We start from the raw sequence: 20,632 nt of genomic DNA on the forward strand, positions 1-20,632 counted from the left end.
ACTAAAACCCAAATAAATGGAACGTGACAACCTGTATCTACCACTTTCCATGTTCTGCATTCCACTGTCAGATTTCTAGGTCCAGCCCCAGCTCCTAATCTCATCCATCAATTATCCCTTCCAATTATTATTCACAGGGGTTAAAATGCTTCATAAATTCTTTATTAAAAAATTTTTTTGTTGAAGTATAATTGACCTAACACCACTGTTAGTTCCAGGTGCACAAGATAGTGATTCACAAAATAATCACCACCTGCCTCGGTTTTGAAATTCCATTCTCTACTAAAAGGAACTAGGTAGGGCTCCTTGGAGAAATCAGGGATTCCAGAGATGGGGGATGGAAAGTACAAGATGAGGTCTGCCATCTGGTGTCAGAAAATAAGGCAGTGCTTAAAGGAAGATGTGGATACGTCAAGGGACAGGGAAGCCACCTTGAAGGAGACCCCACAGGCTAAATCGGGGACAATTTGAACCTTGAAGTCAAGAACACAATTAACAGACTATGAACCGATGCATGAAACAGACAAACAGGAGTCCACACAGATATAAATAAACGGAAAAGTTGAGGGGGCATCGGGTACTGACCTAATTTCAAAGTATTCCCCCCGCAAGAAACACTTCTTGATAAAGGGGGAAAAGAATACCTGTGCAGTAAAGAAGCCGGGCAAAGCCACTTGAGGACCACGGCGAACATCACCGGTGATGAGACACATGGTGTTGCTCGACCCGAATCTAATTTTGAGGGAACATCAGTCAAACCCAAACTGAGAGACATTCTACAAACTGCCGGGCCTCTCCCTTCAAAGTGTCCAGGTCACGAGAGTCAAAGGAAGACTAAGGAATGCCCCAGACTGAAGGAGAGTCAGGAGACAGGACCACTACATGCAGCAGGCGATCCCGACCTGGATCCTTGACAACAGAGGACACCGCTGGGACAAACGGTGGACCCTGAATGGGGTCTGAGGATTAGAAAAATGTTATTTGTACTATATTTGCAACTTTTATGTACGTTTTGTTTCTGAATTTTTAAAATTACTTAAAAAATTTTTTTTAAATTCCACTTAACTGGATTTTGGCAAAAACACTCCTTTTAATTCTTCTCTATTGGCCAGTGATTAAAAACTTAAGACCCTCTCACTGGTCATCATCACTGGCAGACGTCCTGACTTCCTGCTTCCCTCTTGGATGCTCTGACCCGCAGCACCTGAGATCTCTCCCTGCCTCAGGACCATTTCCCCTCTGTGTTTCCATAACAGCAGCAGCCTCGCTTCATGCCTAAGGCAGTGGAGGATGATGGGAAGCTCCCCTCTCTGGGCTCCTCTTGGTCTATGGCTGTCCAGATTTCAAGAGCCTCGCACACACATGGCCCTGGCCCACGTAAGACCTAATTTTAGCGTTTTCCTGCTCTGAGACCACACTTTCGGAAAAGTGGGGGGCCAACCTGCCCGGGCGAGCCTCCCATTGTGACAGGCACGCGAAGTCAGGACGCTGCAGACCTGCAGGATGTGACTCAGCATCCTGTTTTCAACGGTTGGGGTGGCCAGCAGATTTGGCACCAAGCGCTGCAGCTGACCTCACCTCTCAAGACAACAAATACCCAGGTTAATGGGTGGGATGGGCCCGTGGCATCAGCTCTCCCTGTGGGCCTCAGGGCCAAACCTAAGACAACCTGCCTCCCTGCCCATCTCACTGGGTCTCCTCACGAATACCCATCCGCAGGTATCTACCAGGAACAGTTCTTCAGAGAAACTGACCTGGCGGTATTTTAAGGACACCATGAGTCAAGCAACCGATCTTGTTTCTCTCTTTGCTTTGACTCCCAGGAAGCTCAAAGTCAGATGTATAGCCAAACTCCGGTAACTATACCAACATTATGCCTTGAATCCCACATACAAACCTTCTCCTCACTTTGCTTTATTTTCCCCTATGTTCACCATGTTCCACTTTTCCAATTCTAAATCATACTGTTCCCTTTGAATGTTATAAGCTGTTTCAAATTGCTTTTGGGCAGAGCTATGGTAGACACAGCACACATGTTACCTTTGGAGGGTAAGGACTCTTTTTTTATTTAACATGGAATCCCCAGCATTCAGCACAAAACCCAATACACATATAGGCACCAAACATGCTGGGTTGGCCAAAAAGTTCGTTCAGGCTTTTCCATAATAGCTTATGGAAAACCCAAACGAACTTTTTGGCCAACCCAATACACTGGCTGGATTGATAAGGCAAATATAACTCTAAATAAAAACTGCTGGGCTTCCCTGGTGGCGCAGTGGTTGAGAGTCCGCCTGCCGATGCAGGGGACGCGGGTTCGTGCCCCGGTCTGGGAGGATCCCACATGCCGCGGAGCAGCTGGGCCCGTGAGCCATGGCCGCTGAGCCTGCGCGTCTGGAGCCTGTGCTCCGCAACAGGAGAGGCCACAACAGTGAGAGGCCCGCGTACCGCAAAAAAACAAAACAAAACAAAACTGCCTCCGTTACAAGGTTGCTTCATAAGCGTCACATCTCCCTCCCACTCCATGTGGCGGGGCCTGCACAGGGCGCCCGGGCTTGGGGAGCGGGCTCCTGTGGAAGCCCCCTTGCCGTATGGCTCAGCGGCCTCCACCCCAGAAGCGAACAGCCCCTCCCAACTTCCAGCTGCTTCAGACAAGACACGGAACAGCGGGCTTGGACATCTGGGCAGAAGGGACAAGCAATTTCCAGAGGCGGCAGCGGGCCCAGCTCTCTCCGAAGCACGCCAACAGTCCCCTCCCTTATGGGTCCCGATCTGGGGACTCATGCCTTGAGAACTCTCGGCAAGCGTGTGGGAATCACTTCTGCCAGCGCGGGGAGGCCCCCCGCAGGGAGGGCACCAGACGTTTCCTAAGGCGGGGCCTCTGAGGCCTTCTTTGAAACAAAGTCTTTTTAAAAATAGCTTCAAAAGTAGCCATTCAAGGGAAAAAAAATTTTTTTTTAACCTGTACAAATAAATAAATAAAGGCAGACAAGACACGATGCTTTGCCTGGTACCAGGCTCAGTGTAACTTGGAGGGAAACAGGTCAGGCGTTGGCTGTTTTTTCCCTTGGGTTCCACTCAGTTGACCTTTTGGTCTTTGGTCTGGGGGGGAACACGGTCAGGAAGGCGGCAGAAGGGACTCTCGCTTCCCACCATCTATGAAAATACCGGTGCCCTGTGGCTGGCAAGGACCAGACACTACACACTGTGCAAGACGCCCTCCCAGCCTCATACAAGTTCCCTGAACCGAGGAGGACCCTTCCTGTTTCGGGGAGGGCAGGGGGCTGGCCTGAGGTCACAGTCACACAGGCGGTCAGGGGGTGGGTACAGACACAACCCAGCAGCCCCACCCCATCGAGGCACAGCCAACGGCACGATTCCGTAATTTACACGGCAGTCTGGGCATTGCTGATCCTCTCCCCGCACGGCGGGGCAGGACGGCCGGGGGCTGCTCTCATCAGCACATCGCCTCTGCCGCGGGAGTGGGGACCATCGCCAGGGCTTTCCACACCCCAGAGTGGGAGCCTTGTGGGCCAGACGCGTGGTCTTGCCCCCAGCCCCCAGCCCCATCACTCAGCACGCCCTGCAAGTGGCTACTCCTGACTTCGATTAATCCTCTCTGATGAATCCTGTTTTCTTCCTGCAGCCTTCCTCAAAACAGAAGGACTCCCGTGGATATCCTCCTTGTCTTAGGAATTTCCCACTACACTGCCCAGATCCAGGGTACCTGACCACAGCACGACATACGCCAAGGATGAACTCTAAAGGTGGGAGTCCCTTCTGTTCAGACGGCCGCCGCCATGCGTGTGGCCCTGCTCCGGGGTGAAGCGCGCCTGGCTTGACGCTCACTGAGAGGGAAGTGGGTCCGAACAGAGGGTCCACTTCCTCTCAGCAGCCACACCAGTTCTCTCCATCTCAGCGTGACTTGGCGAGATGCCCCACACAGGGCTAACCTTGCTCTCAGCCTGAGAAGAAAGGAGAAACTCTGGACGGCCTGTTAGAAAGCTACCGAGAATGGTCAGAAGTGTTAACAAGGTAACACAGAACTAGACTGGTGGGTGTGAGTGAGCACTCTCCTTCTTGCATTTGGAAGCCATAATCTAATCTCATCTCTTCACTTTACAAAGGAGGCAGTGGGGGCCCAGAGACCTTTAGTGACTGGCCTAAGGTTGCACAGCAGATGACACATCGTAGGACAGAACCTAGGTTTTCTGACTCCCACTCACAGCTTTGCTCCATTTACCACGAGGGTGATCGGGTACCACGATCACCCAGGAAGAAAGAGCTCGCATGAACGAGCATTCTTGGTGTGCACACAGGCACCCCTGGAGTGCAAACACGCTCCCCTGGTTTGTACACAGGCTCCCCTGGTGTGTACACATACTCCCCTGGTGTGCAAACACACTCCCCTGGTGTGCTAAGTGCACAGGAAGGATGAGACCAGGGCTTCCAGGCATTCTTTTTTTTTTTTTTATTTTTGCGGTACGCGGGTCTCTCAGTGTCGTGGCCTCTCCCATTGCAGAGCACAGGCTCCGGACACGCAGGCTCAGCAGCCATGGCTCACGGGCCCAGCCGCTCCGCGGCATGTGGGATCTTCCCGGACCGGGGCACGAACCCGTGTCCCCTGCATCGGCCGGCAGACTCTCAACCACTGCGTCACCAGGGAAGCCCCCAGGCTTCTTTTGAAGTCTAAGCACTGGTATTTCAAAAGTTTAATGAAACCTACTAGACTCTGAGCAAAATCCATTTTAAGTTAACCTTAATAACTTTAATTACGTTCCAACAGAATCAAATTAACTCTTCACCTCTGTTCTCACGTGTCCCCATTCCAGGATGAGTTTTCTAACGACAACAAAATCTATTTAACACATGCTGAAGGCGAATTCTGATTTTAACATCAAACGTTCCAACCAACTGCCCGGAAGAATACCGGAGTTAAACCGAAAGGAAGGGCAGAATGGTACAACGGCCCCAGGACGTTCCACGTGTGTGCACCCCAGTGTTTCAGGTTGGGAGTCGACGGGAGGTAGCTGCCTCTAACGCCACGCGGGTGGGGACAGGAAGGGATGAGCTGAACACAAACCTGCAGGTGCCCTGTGGGGACAGGAGCAGCAAGGAAGGGACACAGGCTTCTGAGTCACAGCGACCTGCATCTCAACCCTGGCTCCGGTCCCTGGGAACTGCAGTTTCCTACAATGAGGCAGGCACCTTGTGGGGGTGACAGAAACGAGACAAGCTGCCTCCAGTTCCCAGCCCAGGGCCTGCACCTACAGGCCCCCGCTGAACGGGAGCCACGAGGAGCACCCCTCACCCTCCCCTGCTACCCGTCCAGGCGACTGCATGGGAAGGGGCATCGACTACAAGTCTCACTCTAGGTCAAGGTCAGGGAGCTCACAGGACAGGGCACAGGGCTCACGGTGGGGCGTCTGGGGTTCAGGCCAGAAGGGAGGAGGGCAAAGCCACGGGAGGCGGGCTTGCGGAGATGGCTCTCGAATTTTGGGGCTCAGAGCACAGGCTTTGGAGTCAGAGACTCGGAGCATGAGGGCCCTGGCTCCATCACTTCCTACTAACTGAAGTTAGGCCAGCTACCTCCCTGAGGCTTTGTCTTCTCATCCAGAGAATGGGAACAGAAGTGGTGCTTTCCTTACACAGACTAAATAAAACAACGCCCATGAGGCAACTCACAGAGCACAGCACGTCTGAAGGGCTCACGTCCACAGCCTCCGTCCCTGGTTGACTTTTCCTCCTCAGCACCTGCTAACACACTTAATGTACCTGTTCATCTTACCTACTGTCTTGTCTCCCCCAACAGAATGTCAGCCACAAGGGCAGGGATTTCTGTGCTCTGTTCACTGCTATATTCTCAGCTCCTAGGACAGTGCTTGGCACACAGTAAGTGCTCAGTAAGGATTTGGTGAATGAATGGCTTGTAAGTAGATTAGGACAGGGTTGCTGACACTGCGCTAACAGCACCTGTATTGCTAAACTGCAGGGGGAAATCGCAGGAAAAATTTCTTTGTCCTTTGCTTCCTGTGTGTTGTCCAAGACCACTCTGAGTTCCTCACCATGAGATAGAACTTGGAAAATTCAATTTACAAGACCTCGATGGCCCATCCAGTGCACACCAGGCACCGGGAGAGGTGACGGGAGAGGCGGGGAAGGCTCTGTCCTTAGGGTGGGCTCGTGGTCAAGTGGGCAGGCGCCCTGGGCAGTGGCTCAAGGCCTCGTGCTCAGAAGGGCTCCGAGCTTGGTTAGTGCTCTGCTGTTGCCACCTTGAAATTCTTCATCACTTTTTAAAAAGTGGGTCTACAATTTTCATTTTGCACTGGGCTCCACAAATCATACAGCCGATCCTCCTAGCAGAGAACATTTATGTACTTCGGTAAATACTAAACAGCAAGTCCCAAGTCTCAAGGAAATACTAAGGAGAGATAAACGCCCGTGGGGAAACAAAGGAAGAGTCAGAAGCGACCAGAGGAAGCGACCTGAAGGAGGCAGAGGCGGGCATTTGTCGGAACGTCTATGATGCCACAGGTTATTTTGCCCATTGGAAAATGAGGCCTGCCCAGGTCCTATGACAGCCAGGTGAGGTGACAGATGACAGAGGTGGAAGCCAAACCCAGGCCTGCCCCTCCCCAAGGCCAAAGCTCATGGAAAAAATGTCTAAGGGTCACTGGAGGTGTTATTGCAGAGGTCAATATGCAACATGGGGCAAACACGAGATGCCAAGCCTCCAGGTGTGAAGGCGCGTACGGGTGCTGAGTGGAGACAATGACGGTCTCTGGCATGTGGTCGACTCCTGCCGGCTCCCTGGGGCTCCTGGCCTCTTCCCACCAGCCAGTGATGCCTTTATATAAGTGATGCCTTTACACCCTGCCACATCTGTAACACTGTACAGAAACCTACTCGGTTACATGTCTTGTTTTCTCTACATTAGACTGGGGCATCTCAAGAACTCCCACAGACTGAGACTGGTAGGCAGATTCTGAGGTTGCCCAGGACCCCAGGCCTTGGGGCAGGCACCCTGGATGAGCCCCCTATGCTGAGTGTGCTGGGACCAGGGAACAGGATGGGAGAGCTGCTCCCTTCATTAGGTTATACCCTATGGTAAAGGTGATGGGATGGTCCCTCTCCTGATGGCGTTCCCTGATGGCATCAGATTCTCCTGTCGGCCTTGAAGCAAGCCACCACCCGTGGAATCTACAGCTGCAAGAGAACGCATTCTGCCAAGAACCAGTGTGAGCCTGGAGGAGGACCCAAGCCACAGATGAGATCCCGGCCCTGGCTAACACCTTGACTGCAGCCACGTGGACACAGCTCAACCACGTCCGGGTTCCTGGCCCACAGGAGCTGTGAGGAAATAAGTGTGTATCGTTCTGGACCACTGAGTTTGGAGTAGCTTGTTACACAGCAGTAGACAGCTGACACAGCGGCCTGCTGCACAGAGCCTGGATGCCACAAACGCTCGACATCTCTTGCCGGGACTTAAATGGACAGACTCCCAACAGTCACAGTCAAGTCTTGACGGCTAAGAAACCATCAAGAAAGGCAGAGAGAAACCTCAAAGGGTGGACAGGCCTCGAAGAAGAGGTTGTGAATAAAGATTGGGAAGTGTGATCTGAAGAGCAAGGACACACCAACCACCACCCCTTCCTGATGCAGTTGGGGTGGGAGAAAAGCTTATATGGAGAGCGGGGTCCTCTGGGGATTTCCAGGTCAAGACCGGAAGGAGGAGAGGGTAGAGGGAAAGGCAGAGCTGTAAGGGAGTTCACAGTTTACCACTGAAACCAGATAAAACAGAGAAGACAAAGTCCTGCTGCTTTGGCCCAAACGTTTGCTTGGGCAAGTAAGAAAAGAAATTAAAAGAACGCTAATGATCATTTTCACGTGCTTGACTTGAAATACTGGATGATAAAACCCCCCAAAAAACAAAACCGCAGGGCTTCCCCTGTGGCGCAGTGGTTGAGAGTCCGCCTGCCGATGCAGGGGACACGGGTTCATGCCCCGGTCCGGGAAGATCCCACATGCCGCGGAGCGGCTGGGCCCGTGAGCCATGGCCGCTGGGACTGCGCGTCCGGAGCCTGTGCTCCGCAACGGGAGAGGCCACAACAGTGAGGGGCCCGCGTACCGTAAAAACAACCAAAAAAAACAGCAAAACACTCACTCCTGATCCACACTCTGGAAAGAACACAACCATATTCCCTCCCCAGGGCCCCGCCTGGCACACAACCACTTAACGCCTCATGCCAGACGGAGGCGACTCCCAGGATGGTGAGGGAGCCAGGAGCTGCTGCCAGCAGGCCATAAGCTCACCAGTTCCCACAGTCTGAACAGCGCAGCTTCCCAAAGGGGATCGCTGGAGGCCGGCGGCCATCTGCACACGCAGAGAACAGGACAGAGGGAGCGAGAGCTGGGTCTACGGCTCTGCGTCACTCAGCTTCCCTCTGGACGGGCGGTAAGCAGGTCTCGAGATGTCCGCCAGAAGGCCTTCGGAGAAACCATCCAGATGACAATAGAGATTCTGCAGAAGGTGTGTTCCTGTTTACATCCTATAGGGATGTCACTGGGTAAAGGACGCAGGCTGGTCCAAGTCACAGGACAGCCACGGGGGTGGCCCTCTCAGCCCCACACAGTGGACGCGGCACCTGCTGGGGGTCAGAGCCTCTACTTCTGAGCTGTGAACCTAACACTGATAGGAACACCATCCTCTGAAGACCAAACGTAGCCACAGTCCTCCACGCCCATTGTGGACCTGGCTCTGTGCAAGGAGCCCCACGCAAAGTATTCGCCAACCCTGAAAGGTCATAGCTTTATCCATTTTACAGATGGAAGAACGGAGACCCACAGAGGCACAGTGACTCCCAGATGCATGCCGGCACCTCTACTAGTGCAGAAGCCAGGCTCTGAGGCTAGATCTGCCTGACTCCAAAGCCCACGTCTTTCCTCGACACATCGTTCTCACACATGAATGCAATTCGCTGCAGAATCAAAACAAAGTTAATATGTTTAAACTGCTGAAGTGCTTTGTGCAGGCAGAGAACTAAGACCCTGTCACTAAGATGTCACCAACAGTTAGGGACGAGACAAAAACACAGGTACCTGCCAGGGAAGGCAGGTATGGTACCCAGCACAGAGAGAAATCAAGAGCCACCTGCCAAGGAGAGGGAAGCCACAGAGGTTTGGGATGGGAGCATGCTGAGCTGGCCATGAGGACTGTGGCCAACTGGAAAGGGAACTGGCTTAGAGAAACAGCCTGGTCAGGGAGCAGGGGCAGGACTGAAAAATGGCACATTCGACGAAAGGCCAGTGACGAGGGTGAAGGAGGAAAAAGCGTGGTGACCAGGAGGAAGAAGCACGGGCGCTTCCAGACTGGCGTCCCTCTGACAGTGGGGACGATAAACTGACGCAGAGCGATGGGTGGATGGGTGGCCCCTCAGTGGATCAGGGGAGGTACAAGGACCTGACTGATGGTGCCACCAGGGGGGGACAGGGGAGGAAGAGGGCAGGTGACAGAAGATCCAACCCACGGATTCAGCAATTTACTGGCTACACGTGGCTCTAAGATCACTTCTTGGAGGACCCGAAAGATGAAACTGTCAATTAAGGGTAGACAAAGGGGCAAAGAGAGAGGCATATCCTGCGGCCTCCCCAGTTTCTCTCCCTCCCCAGCGCCCTTCAGAAACCAAACCAGGCCAGATTACCTTCAGGATGAATGTGAAGCAAAGAGAAATCTCCTCTCCCCAACTCTCCTCCCCAAGACGAGCAACCAATGAGGGACCATTCCACACTTTTTTTTTCTCTAGGAGAAGCTTAGAGAGCACAGGCCTGAAAATGCAAATCCACACGCAGATGCCAATGAGTTTCAGTCAAAGCTCACGCCAGGACAGCAGGACTGCTCTTGTTTGGTTCGGAGGGTTAGAAACCAGGATGGTGTCCACTGCCTAAAACGGGGCGTGGACATCAAGGTGAAGGAAGAGAGGAGGAAAGGGGAGCCTGTGAGGATGGGCTCAGAGACCAGGTTCCCCCCCGCAGCCCAGGTCTCCCAGAGCTCACGATGGCACTGGGGACCCACTGAGAGCAGCACAGAGGGACTCACGGTGGTCACCAGGGCGATCTGACTTCCTAGGAGGCACCATCACAAGTCAGCAGGGCTCTTGGGTTCTCGCCCTGCTGCGGCCTCTACCCACCTGGGCGAGCTCAGCAAGTTCCCACGCCTGTACGTGCAACACACGAAACTGGTCCCCGGAAAGGTGGTGTCCTATGACAAACTCAGGTGTTGCGGGCAACGGAGGGCCCGCTTCGAAGGCAACCTTGGGCCTCGGATTCCTCACCTGCGACCTGGGGGGAATACCCCACCTCCTGGGGTCGTTGTGAGGGTTAAATTTGGCAATGCAGAGAGCTGCCATCACTTCCCTTTGTACGGTCCTCTCCAGCTCCAAGCTGTGCAGAGAAAGGGGCCTTTTGCTGGCCAGCAGCACATACACATTTTCCACTGCTATTTGTAACTTCTTTATTAATGGAAGCAATTCAAAACACTATGCTGTCAGTTCAGCAAGGGCAATGAAAAACGAAAGGCCATCTAAGTGAGAGGCTTAAATGCCATCTCTGGGGCAAGAGGCCTGGAAGAAAAGGATCGGCTTGAGGGGGAGAAGAGTCCAAGTCCATGTAAGGGCTGGTGAGGAGCTGGGGGCGCGGGGATGGGGCCCCACGAGGCGGGCAGCAGGCCCTCCGCCCCGCTCTCCCTCCCCCACAGTCTCCAGAGCAGACTCCACTCCTCCCCTCCCCCCTCCCCCACTTGGGAATCCAGCTGATTCCAGCCTTCGAGACTCTCAGCAACCCACACCCCCAGTCTGAAGAGCAAACGTGTCACTGCCGCTGTTCCTCCCTCCAGCATAACGTGAAAACGAGGACCCACAATTGTAATGAGACAACTATTTCTCTACGCATATGAGCTTTAGAAAAAATGGTGCCTCCCTTCCCTCAAACACACAGAAAACTTCAAAGACAGGCGAGGCAGAGCTCTATCACTTCCGCGGGTGAGTTGAACCAGGATAGCCTGCTCTCGGTAATGAACGGCTGACCCCAGTTTCTGAACACATGTTTCCTTTTCCAATTAATTTTCCTCCTCCTCCCAAGATGAAACAGACATTAAAAAAAAAAAATCCTTTAAATTCTGTTTAATTCTTTTTTTTTAATCTAGATGTTTACTTTTTCACACTCTAAGAGCCAGAGTTTAAGACTAGTTCTTTGGTGCAGAAGAGTACATTATATAATGAAGTGCTAAATCTTCTGTAAACCAACAAAACACCCAATTTTTGGCAAAGAAAAACAAACGTGCTTTTGGCGTCTACTTGTGAATACAGCAACCGAGGACTACAAGCTTGAGAAACTTCTCAAACGAGTATACGTAAAGATTTCTCACTGGCACACACACGCGCGCGCGCGCGCGCACACACACACACACACACACACACACACACACAAAACACCTTGAATTAATAAACTGAGGGGTTGAATGTCTGTTTCAAATCAGCAATGTACTTACCTCAAAAGGAATACCTTCCCAAAAGCAGGATGGAAAAGTGAGAACATACTAAAATGATTATTTTCTTTAAAGCAGAAGTGAAATCTGGAAGGAAGTTTATAAAGATACTCATCATCACGGTAAAGCCAGGGGGGTGGAATACTGGCCATCATTTTTTTTCTTCTCTAAATGTTACATAATGTTATTAAAGCTGTTTACTGTTAAACGTCTAGATCACTTGTAAAGCTCTCCTTCTGTCTATGTGTTCTGGATCGTTTTTAAAGCACTACTAAAAAGCTGGTGTAGTCTTTCTCGAGGGTCCTCCCTTTTGGAAAGGCACAAGCGTATTTCTTACCTGCTTGGAAGAAAGACTTCAGGACGAAAACACTAAGTCTGCTTACCTGTGGTTTAACTTGCGATCTTCATCGCTGCCAGCCTCCAACTGCAGAGAAAGAAAGAGAATGTCACAGCCCAGATGCCGCTATCGACAAGCCTCAGACACAAGGCTCACATTTCCTGCTCTGGTGTCTGCAAAAGATACAGATGTCCAGGAAACCTGGTTCCTTCCAGAGAGCCGCACCCTCTCCTTACCAATCCTGCTCTGCTGCTCCCCTGAGTAATTTCCGCGGAGGAATTTTCAGGTTTCCTGATGTTTCCCCACATGCCTTCCAAGGCATCGCAGACGGATGCCTGCTAACAGAGCGCCCCTGGCCGGCGCTGCTACTCCACACGCTTGTTCAGCCCTGAGCTCTCCATTTTCCAGGGCTGCTTTGGAGCATATCCTGTTTTTCTGTTTTAAGGGGAGGGGGCAATGTCTTAAGAGGCTGTTTCCTCCCTTCAAGCTAGGCAACAGCTGAGTGATCAACACCATTTTAAGCCACAACACACAAGTTAAAAAATAAATAAATAAAACCACCACCACCACCACCACCACCACCATTCCAGGCAAGTCTTTCTTAATGGAACGTGGCCAGGATCAGGCTGTCTGTGGGTCATGAAGCTCTTGGTGGTTCTCAAAAAGGCTTAAAGTTTAATATAAAACTTTCTAGGCTATTGGTTTATTTATAGACATGAAAGAAAGGGACATTTAATATTTCCTAAATGTTACAAGGCCAAGAGCGTTAGAGGCTCCAAGCGTAACCACGATTTAAGCCCTGACTGCAATTTTTCTTTTTTTTCTTTCAAGGAGAAAACTTAAATGAGAAGAAAACACACATCCCAACAACTCTGCACCGCTGGGACTTGGCATGTTTTGTATGTTACACAGAGGAGCCCATTGAATGGGGAAGAGAGAAACCTGGAAAGCAGTGATGGCTGGAAGAGATGCAAGGCTGACTGAGGACAGAAACCAGACAGAAGCCAGCAGTGGTGGGAAAAGGGTTACGGAGATCATGTAGAGAGAGGTCTGGGCAGCAAGGCACACACGCCACAGGTGGCAATTTCACCAAGGAATGAGTCCAGCAGAGGGTCCTGGTCCTACGCTGTCATTAGATCATGTATGTAACGCACTGGGCAGAGGCAGAGACCATCAGTTAGTTCTCACACTCCCTATCCGACAACGAAGGAGAAGTGGAAACATCGGGGACAGCTCTGCTGACCACAGGGCCACCAACTTCGGTGCCGAAGTGAAACATACACAAAACAACTCACACAACCGCAGGAACAAACTTGGAAGAGACTGCTGGGTCTAACCCAGTGGTTCTCAACTGGGGGCAACTGATCTCAGCAGCGGACGCCAGGCAAGGCTGGAGCCTTTTTTGGGAGGATGCTACTGGCATCTAGTGGGTAGAGGTCAGAGTGCTGCTACACTTCCTCCAACACACAGGACTGGCCCCTGCAACAGACGGCTCACCCAACATCGGCGATGCTGGGGCTGAGCAACCCTGATCCAACCCCACCACCTCAAAGGGACTGGAGATCTGCCCATGAAAATTAGTCACCTTGAACATCTGTCAAAAACCACAACGTAAAAAAAAAAAAAAAATCACAACATTACAACCCATTCCTGAGAGCTACTGCTTTACCTATTCTTGGGCTCTCTGCCTGTTCTCACAAAAGAATGAGACAAGATTAATGAGATAATTAAAGATTGGGGGGGAAGGGGCTTCCCTGGTGGCGCTAGTGGTTGAGAGTCCGCCTGCCACTGCAGGGGACCCGGGTTCGTGCCCCGGTCTGGGAAGATCCCACATGCCGCGGAGCAGCTGGGCCCGTGAGCCATGGCCGCTGAGCCTGCGCGTCCGGAGCCTGTGCTCCGCAACGGGAAAGGCCACAACAGTGAGAGGCCCGCGTACCGCAAAAAAAAAAAAGACTGGGGGGAAGGAACAAAACTTAAAAAGAGGGAAGCACTGCTTTGCAGGTCGGGCTGTGACTTCCCTTAGTTCCCACGCCGTGCAGCAGGACCACGGGCTGGGGAAGGAAAGAAATGCCCTGAGTGTCTCTGACTCAACGAAGGATGCACATTTTGAGGAGTAAGGAAATGATGGGGGGCGGGGGGGACACAGGCTTCAAAATCATTTAATTCTCCCTCACTCTCTGAGATTCTCAGGATGAAAGGCAACACAAGGTCAGTTATTCCAGAGAAGGAAGCCAAAGAACACACATTAGAGGGAAGCCAGCCCTTCCAGATGAGCTGAGGCCCAGAGAAGGGAAGTAACCTGAGGAAGGTCAGACCAGAGGCACAGCCGGCCTGGCCCACGTCTCCTGGTCCTGTGCACACACGCCTGCCCTCTCTGTTCCTTCTTGCATCTTTGTGCCTCGCCCCACATGGAAGAAAGCCTCACCTTCCAGGGAACATCCCAGCCTCTGCTGGCTCCCTGGGCAACTAATGCCGCTGATTTACTCAAGTTGAATAAAAGCTGGTTGAGTTTTATTCTTATTTTGGAGGTCACTGGCATTTGGTGAAAATAAGGCTTTCTATTATCATTTAAAATGAGCCTAGTGGAAACAACCCCAATGTCCAACAAAATGTACATCCGTACCATAGAATATTACTCGGCCGTAAAAAGGAATGAGGTCCTGACACGTGCTGCAACACGGATGAGCCCTGAAAACATGATGGTGAGTGAAATAAGCCTGACACAAAAGGCCACATAGTGTATGATTCCACTTATATGAAATGCCCAGAATAAGCAAATACACAGAGACAGAAAGTACATGAGTGGTTGCCTAGAGTTGGTTACAGCAGGGCAGGGGTGGTGGGAGGGAGGCTGTGGCTGATGGCTCAGGGGTGTGAGGTTTCTTTTGGGGGTGATGAAAATGTTCTGGAATTCGTGGTGATGCTTGTACAACCTTGTGCATACACTAAAACCCACTGAACTGTACACTTTACAATGGTGGATTTATGGTATGGGAATTCTATCTCAGCTAAAAAATGAGATAATAAAATGAAAATTTTTAAATGTGTCTAAAGCAGAAATAGATCAGGTGCAAAGTAACGCAGGGAATGTGGGGTTTAGAATCAGAGACCTAGGATGAGAGGTTCTTCGTGGAGCTGAACTCTTCACTCGTTTTTGAGAAGGGACCATGAGATTAAGTGCAGAGAAGTACTTTGTAAACTGCAAGACAGCAGTTGTAGAAATGATGTAGGGGAACAGATGTCTCTGTGGGGAGGCCAGAAGCTACTGCAGACTCCTCAGCTGCAGGCTACTGGCCACCGTGCAGAGCAGGGACTGTTAGAATCTTCTGTCTGTAGACAAGATAACTCATTAATGGCTTCTCCTTGAGAGAAGGGGGCTGTGAGGTTCAACCCTGCAGCCACTCTGAGAGTGCCAGTCCCAGCAAAACAGGCTGAAGAGCTTCCCCACCAGGAGCTGGTGGGACAGGCAGGGCTGTTAAACCGCAAACAGGTCCTCTTCTCTCACAAATACACACAAACCTTTCCATGTTATCAGTCAACTTCCCCCCAGGGAGAAGGGGCCTGAATTGCCCAGATGCTGGCGGGGCCACTTCCTGGGCCTGCAGGGCCCCTCCTCCAGCCTCCTCTCCCTTCCCTAAACAGCTCCCTGCCGCCTCCTCCAGCCTGCTGTGTCTGCAGGTCAGCACTCAGTCCCGCCACAGATGTGAGTTTAGACCCAACTGGTTCTACTGCTCGGAGGCCCGAGGCCCAGACTAGCACGGTCCAACCCAACTGTGCACTCAGAGGACCAATTCCTCAGTAACCCCAGAGCAAGAAGGCACCAGTCCAGGACAGCCTGGGTCACACGCAGACGCACAGAAACCCGCACAGCGCAAAGATGCACTTTCAGCCCCAGAAAGCACTGGTGCAATCCCAGCAACCCCAGAGTCGGCCGCAGCCACAGGCACAGCCAGATGCACAAAAACATGCAGCCCCGAAAGATATCACAGCAAGAAAAACCCAGACTCAGCTGCACACAAAGACATGACACACAGTCACCCAGCACCCTGAGCTCACTCAGCCACTGTCACACGGTGACGCCGGCCCCCGAGAGGCACGGCCACTCACACCCAGAGCCAGAACTCCAGGGGCGTGCAGTCGGGGGAAACAATCTCACCACCCACAGGGGCACCCGGCAGCCTCTCCCCCAGCATCACACAGGCACGGTTCCCAGGGGACAGGCCAGATTCACGCAAAGGGAGAGGCACACACAGGCTGGCATACACATGCATACATTCAGCCGGGCACACAGGGAAAGGGCCGAGACAAGCCACAAGGTCCTGAATCTTAGAACCAGCATCTCAGGCAGTTACCCAATCAGGAGTCCCGGTCCCACGTCCAGTATCCCGCACAGTCACCCCCGGACGAGAAACACTGTCACACACTCACGGTCACCCCCCCAGACGGGGCTCAAATTCACAAGTCACCCGCAGATGGGGGTCCCACACACACAAAGTCACCCCCAGATGGGGGTCACACACACCGGCTCACGCACACTTACCCCCAAACAGGGGTCACACAGTCACCCCCAGACGAGGGTCACACCCGCACACACAGTCTCACTGCACAGTCACCCCCAAACAGGGGTCACACTCGCTCACAGCCTCCCGCACAGTCACCCCAGTCCGGCTGCCAAGGCTGGGTCGTCCAGCTACGGCCCCGCAGGCCAAGAACCCCTTGAAGCTGCCCTGGCGCAGCCCCGGGCGCCCCGCACTCGCGGCCCAGGCCTGGCGCGGCGGCTCAGGCCGGGGCGCGGGCCCGGGGCTCACCTCGCTGTTGCTGGCGGAGGAGGAGGCGGCGCTGGGCGTGGGCGAGCGCTGCAGGGTCACCAGGGCCATGGCTGCGGCGCGGCGCCCGAGCGCCGCCGAAGCCTCGGACTAGAGCCGCAGCCGCCACCGCCGCCGCCCGGGCCGGGCCCAGGGCGCTCCAGGAGCCGCTCACGGGCGGCCGGGCCGAGCCGGGCCGAGCCGGGCCGGGCCCGCCCCTCCCTGCCGGCGTCTGTCGCCGCCCCCCGCCCCCCGCCCCCCGCCTCCCGCCTCCCGCGCCGGCGCGCGCCGGGCCTGAGCGCGGGCAGGGGCAGCGGCCGGGGCGGGGCGCGCGTGCGCGGCGCGGGATCCCCCGAGCGGCGGCGGGAGGCCCCGGCTGGCCAGTCACGTCTCCCGCGCGCCCGACGCGCGCGCCTCGGCCGCGCGCCCGGCCCTCGAGTCTGAGAAGCGGGGGCGCGCCCGGTGGCGAGCAAATCCATCCCCCGGAGGCCAGCCCCCTTCGCAGGCTGGAAAACTGAGGCCCGGCGTCCGCACGGCCTGGAATGCTCGGGGCGGGGAGGTGCAGCTACCAGGAAATAAAGAGCTCCTGGTTCCTGCGCCTTGAACCCCGAGGAGCGGTCTGCAGAAATTAATTAGTTCATTCATTCATTCATTTATGAAATATTTATTGAGCACCTACTAAGTGCCAGGCACGGAGTATTAAACCGTGAGCAGCATAGATTAGGCCTGCCCTCAGGGATTTGACAGAAGTGAGTCAAATTACTAGGCACTTAAAAAAAACTATTTTGCCAGTTTTTTTATGTGAATTCTTTCTATGTGTCCAGAAACCCAGCCAACTCCTTGGGAAGTCAGGAAGGGCTTCTCTGAAAAGGGGGCATTTGCTCAGAGGCCTGACGGATGAGCAGGATTAACGGGTGAAGGGAGGGGAGACTGGGGGGTGGGGGGAGCTAAAGGCCCGGAAACGGGAAGGAGATTGTCCATCAGAGGCCCGATCCTAGGGAAGGGAGGAGGGAGAGAGTCACGATGCACTCTAGAAAGCTCTGGCTGCCGCTTGGAGAATGGACTGTGGGATGGGGTGAAGGGAGACCAGGGATGGGCTGCTGCTGTTGTCCTGGGAGGAGGTGACCAGTATGGGGATGGAGAGAGGGACATGGAGTAAGATACTAAAAAGGTGGTACTGGCTTGACTTGGTAATAGCTTCAATTTCATTCAAATCCCCTCCCTCCCCTCTGTCGCCCCACGCAGGTTCACAAGCATCCGCAAATTTACTGGTCCAGTCCTGCTCCCATCCGTCTCACTGCCAAACCAGCAACCCAACAGCATCCTGGATCCCTCCAGCTGCTTCCGCCGGGTCCAGGGGCTGGGACCTCCTGCACATTCCCTCAGCATCATTCATCTCAAAGGTGGTTCTCTATGGGGTTACTATAGCCCCCCACTGAGTGTCGTGGGGGTTTTTGTTTTTGTTGTTGGTGTTTTGTTTTTTAACTTGTGGGAATATTTTTTAATGTCTTGCAGATGGGGAGAGCTATTGGAGGTTCTGGCGTTCAGAGGGCAGGAGCCAGGAATGCTAAAAACGCTAAAAGTCGTGCAATGCACTGGACAGTGATGCTGCCCCCGCCCAAGGAGAATTGCTTCATTCCCACAAGACACCTGTGTGGTGAAAACACCGTTCATAGTTATCTGAAGCCAGAACCTAACTCCATTTTACATATCAACACAAAGTATTTTTCACTGAATTTTCAGAAATGCAACTATGTTTACATAGAGGAAAGAATATACTTTGTTTTGTTTGAGAGCTTTGTCCGGAGTTGTTCACCATTTGGGAAAAAGAGTTTATAGAGGGAAACACCACTCCTAATATTGGAGCAGTTGACCCAACAAGCAGACATCTGTAGCTGTGCTCTTGTAGATAGACCGCCATATTTATTTAGCACTTTTTTTTTTTTTTTTTTTTTTTTTGCAGTACGCGGGCATCTCACTGCTGTGGCCTCTCCCCTTTGCGGAGCACAGGCTCTGGACGCGCAGGCTCAGCGGCCATGGCTCACAGGCCCAGCTGCTCCGCGGCACGTGGGATCTTCCCGAACCGGGGCATGAACCCGTGTCCCCTGCATCGGCAGGCGGACTCTCAACCACTGCGCCACCAGGGCAGCCCTAGCACTTATTTTAAAATGTCGAGTGTAAGACAAAATTATGGGCAATGTTCAGTTGACTAGTGACTATCTTACTTCTCAACTCTGAACACATTCATTAAAAACAGACACACTTCAACACAATATTGTAAAGTGACGCTACTTCAATAAGAAAAAAAAAGAAAAAACCAGACACACTACTGAGACTTCCCTGTGTCCTCCAGGGGAGTTGTGCCCAAGATTTTACATAATGAAGTGGATGTTGTTTCATCATGATGAATTTTCCTTTTATGTTAGGGCATTATAGATTTTGTTTTTTCACATTACATGTGGAGGTGGGCTTTATCATCTATGAATTTGTTGCCAATGAGAAAAGGAATCATCACACACTAGTTGTAAACGGGGTGTGGGATTTTAGGGTCGAGAACCTTAGGCTGGTGGTTCTCAAAGGGGAAGGTTTGAGAATTCCCTGGAGTCAATACAGATTTGGAGGCCCCACCCTCCGGAGTTGGCGATTCACTCAGTTTTTAATAATGCCCTAGTGATGCTGAAGGTCCTGGTATGGGGACCTCGGTTTGAGAACCGCTCCCTGTACAAATGCCAAGGCCTCCTTACTGGTCTTCCCTCCATACCCTTCCTCTCCTACCCATGGAGAAATCCATACCAAGATCTGATCATCAAAACCGCAATGAGGTACCGCCTCGCACCGGTCAGAATGGCCATTATTAAAAAGTCTACAAGGACTTCCCTGGTGGTCCAGTGAGTAAGACTCCACGTTCCAAATGCAGGGAGCTGGGGTTCGATCCCTGGTCAGGGAACTAGATCCCGCATTGCATGCCGCAACTAAAAAGATCCCACATGCCGCAAAGAAGATCCCATGTGCCGCAACTAAGACCTGGCACTGCCAAAATAAATGAATGAATAAAATAAATATTAAAAAATCTACAAATTACAAATGCTGGAGAGGGTGTGGAGAAAAGGGAACCCTCCTACACTGTTGGTAGGAATGTAAGTTGGTGCAGCCACTGTGCAAAACAGTATGGAGGTTCCTCAGAAAACTAAAAATAGAATTACCATATGATCTAGCAATTCCACTTCTGGGCATATATCCAGACAAAACTCTAATTCAAAAAGATACATGCACCCTTATGTTCATAGCAGCACAATTCATAATAGCCAAGACATGGAAACAACCTAAATGTCCATCGACAGATGAGTGGATAAAGAAGATGTGGTACACCTAGAGTCTGTCGTACAGAGTGAAGTAAGTCAGAAAGAGAAAGACAAATACCGTATGCTAACACATATATATGGAATTTAAGAAAAAAAATGTCATGAAGAACCTAGGAGTAAGACAGGAATAAAGACACAGACCTACTAGAGAACGGACTTGAGGATGTGGGGAGGGGGAAGGGTGAGCTGTGACAAAGCGAGAGAGAGGCATGGACATATATACACTACCAAATGTAAGGTAGATAGTTAGTGGGAAGCAGCCGCATAGCACAGGGAGATCAGCTCTGTGCTTGGTGACCGCCTGGAGGGGTGGGATAGGGAGGGTGGGAGGGAGGGAGAGGCAAGAGGGAAGAGATATGAGAACATATGTATATGTATAACTGATTCACTTTGTTATAAAGCAGAAACTAACACACCATTGTAAAGCAATTATACCCCATAAAGATGTTTTTAAAAAATGTAATTATGTAATACATGTAAATAAAAATAATATAGAATAAATTTTAAAAAAGATGTGGTACATATATACACTGGAATACTACTCAGCCATGAAAAAGAATGAAATAATGCCGTTTGCAGCAACATGGAT

General features: G+C 52.1%; 1 protein-coding gene across 6 annotated transcripts in view; it reads right to left on the reverse strand.

Moving 5' to 3' along the window:
* SSH1 (slingshot protein phosphatase 1) overlaps positions 1 to 20,632 on the reverse strand; it is a 102,045-nt gene that overhangs the window by 47,088 nt on the left and 34,325 nt on the right. For 3 of the 6 annotated variants that reach the window (XR_009566347.1, XR_009566346.1, XM_030860638.3), the window contains exons 1-2: positions 12,113 to 12,327; positions 11,923 to 11,963 (exon numbers count right to left, since the gene is read on the reverse strand). Coding sequence is in view for 2 of the 6 variants with exons in the window: in XM_030860638.3 (XP_030716498.2) it covers positions 11,923 to 11,963; positions 12,113 to 12,184 (113 nt within the window). In the remaining 4 variants the exon portion in view is untranslated. Of the gene's footprint in view, positions 1 to 11,922; positions 11,964 to 12,112; positions 12,328 to 16,228; positions 16,250 to 16,684; positions 16,825 to 20,632 lie in introns of those variants that run through there. The other 3 variants (XM_030860639.3, XM_060310176.2, XM_060310175.2) reach the window with 3 other exon arrangements.

The sequence above is a fragment of the Globicephala melas genome, chromosome 13 (assembly GCF_963455315.2).
Source record: "Globicephala melas chromosome 13, mGloMel1.2, whole genome shotgun sequence".
Taxonomy (NCBI): Eukaryota; Metazoa; Chordata; class Mammalia; order Artiodactyla; family Delphinidae; genus Globicephala; species Globicephala melas.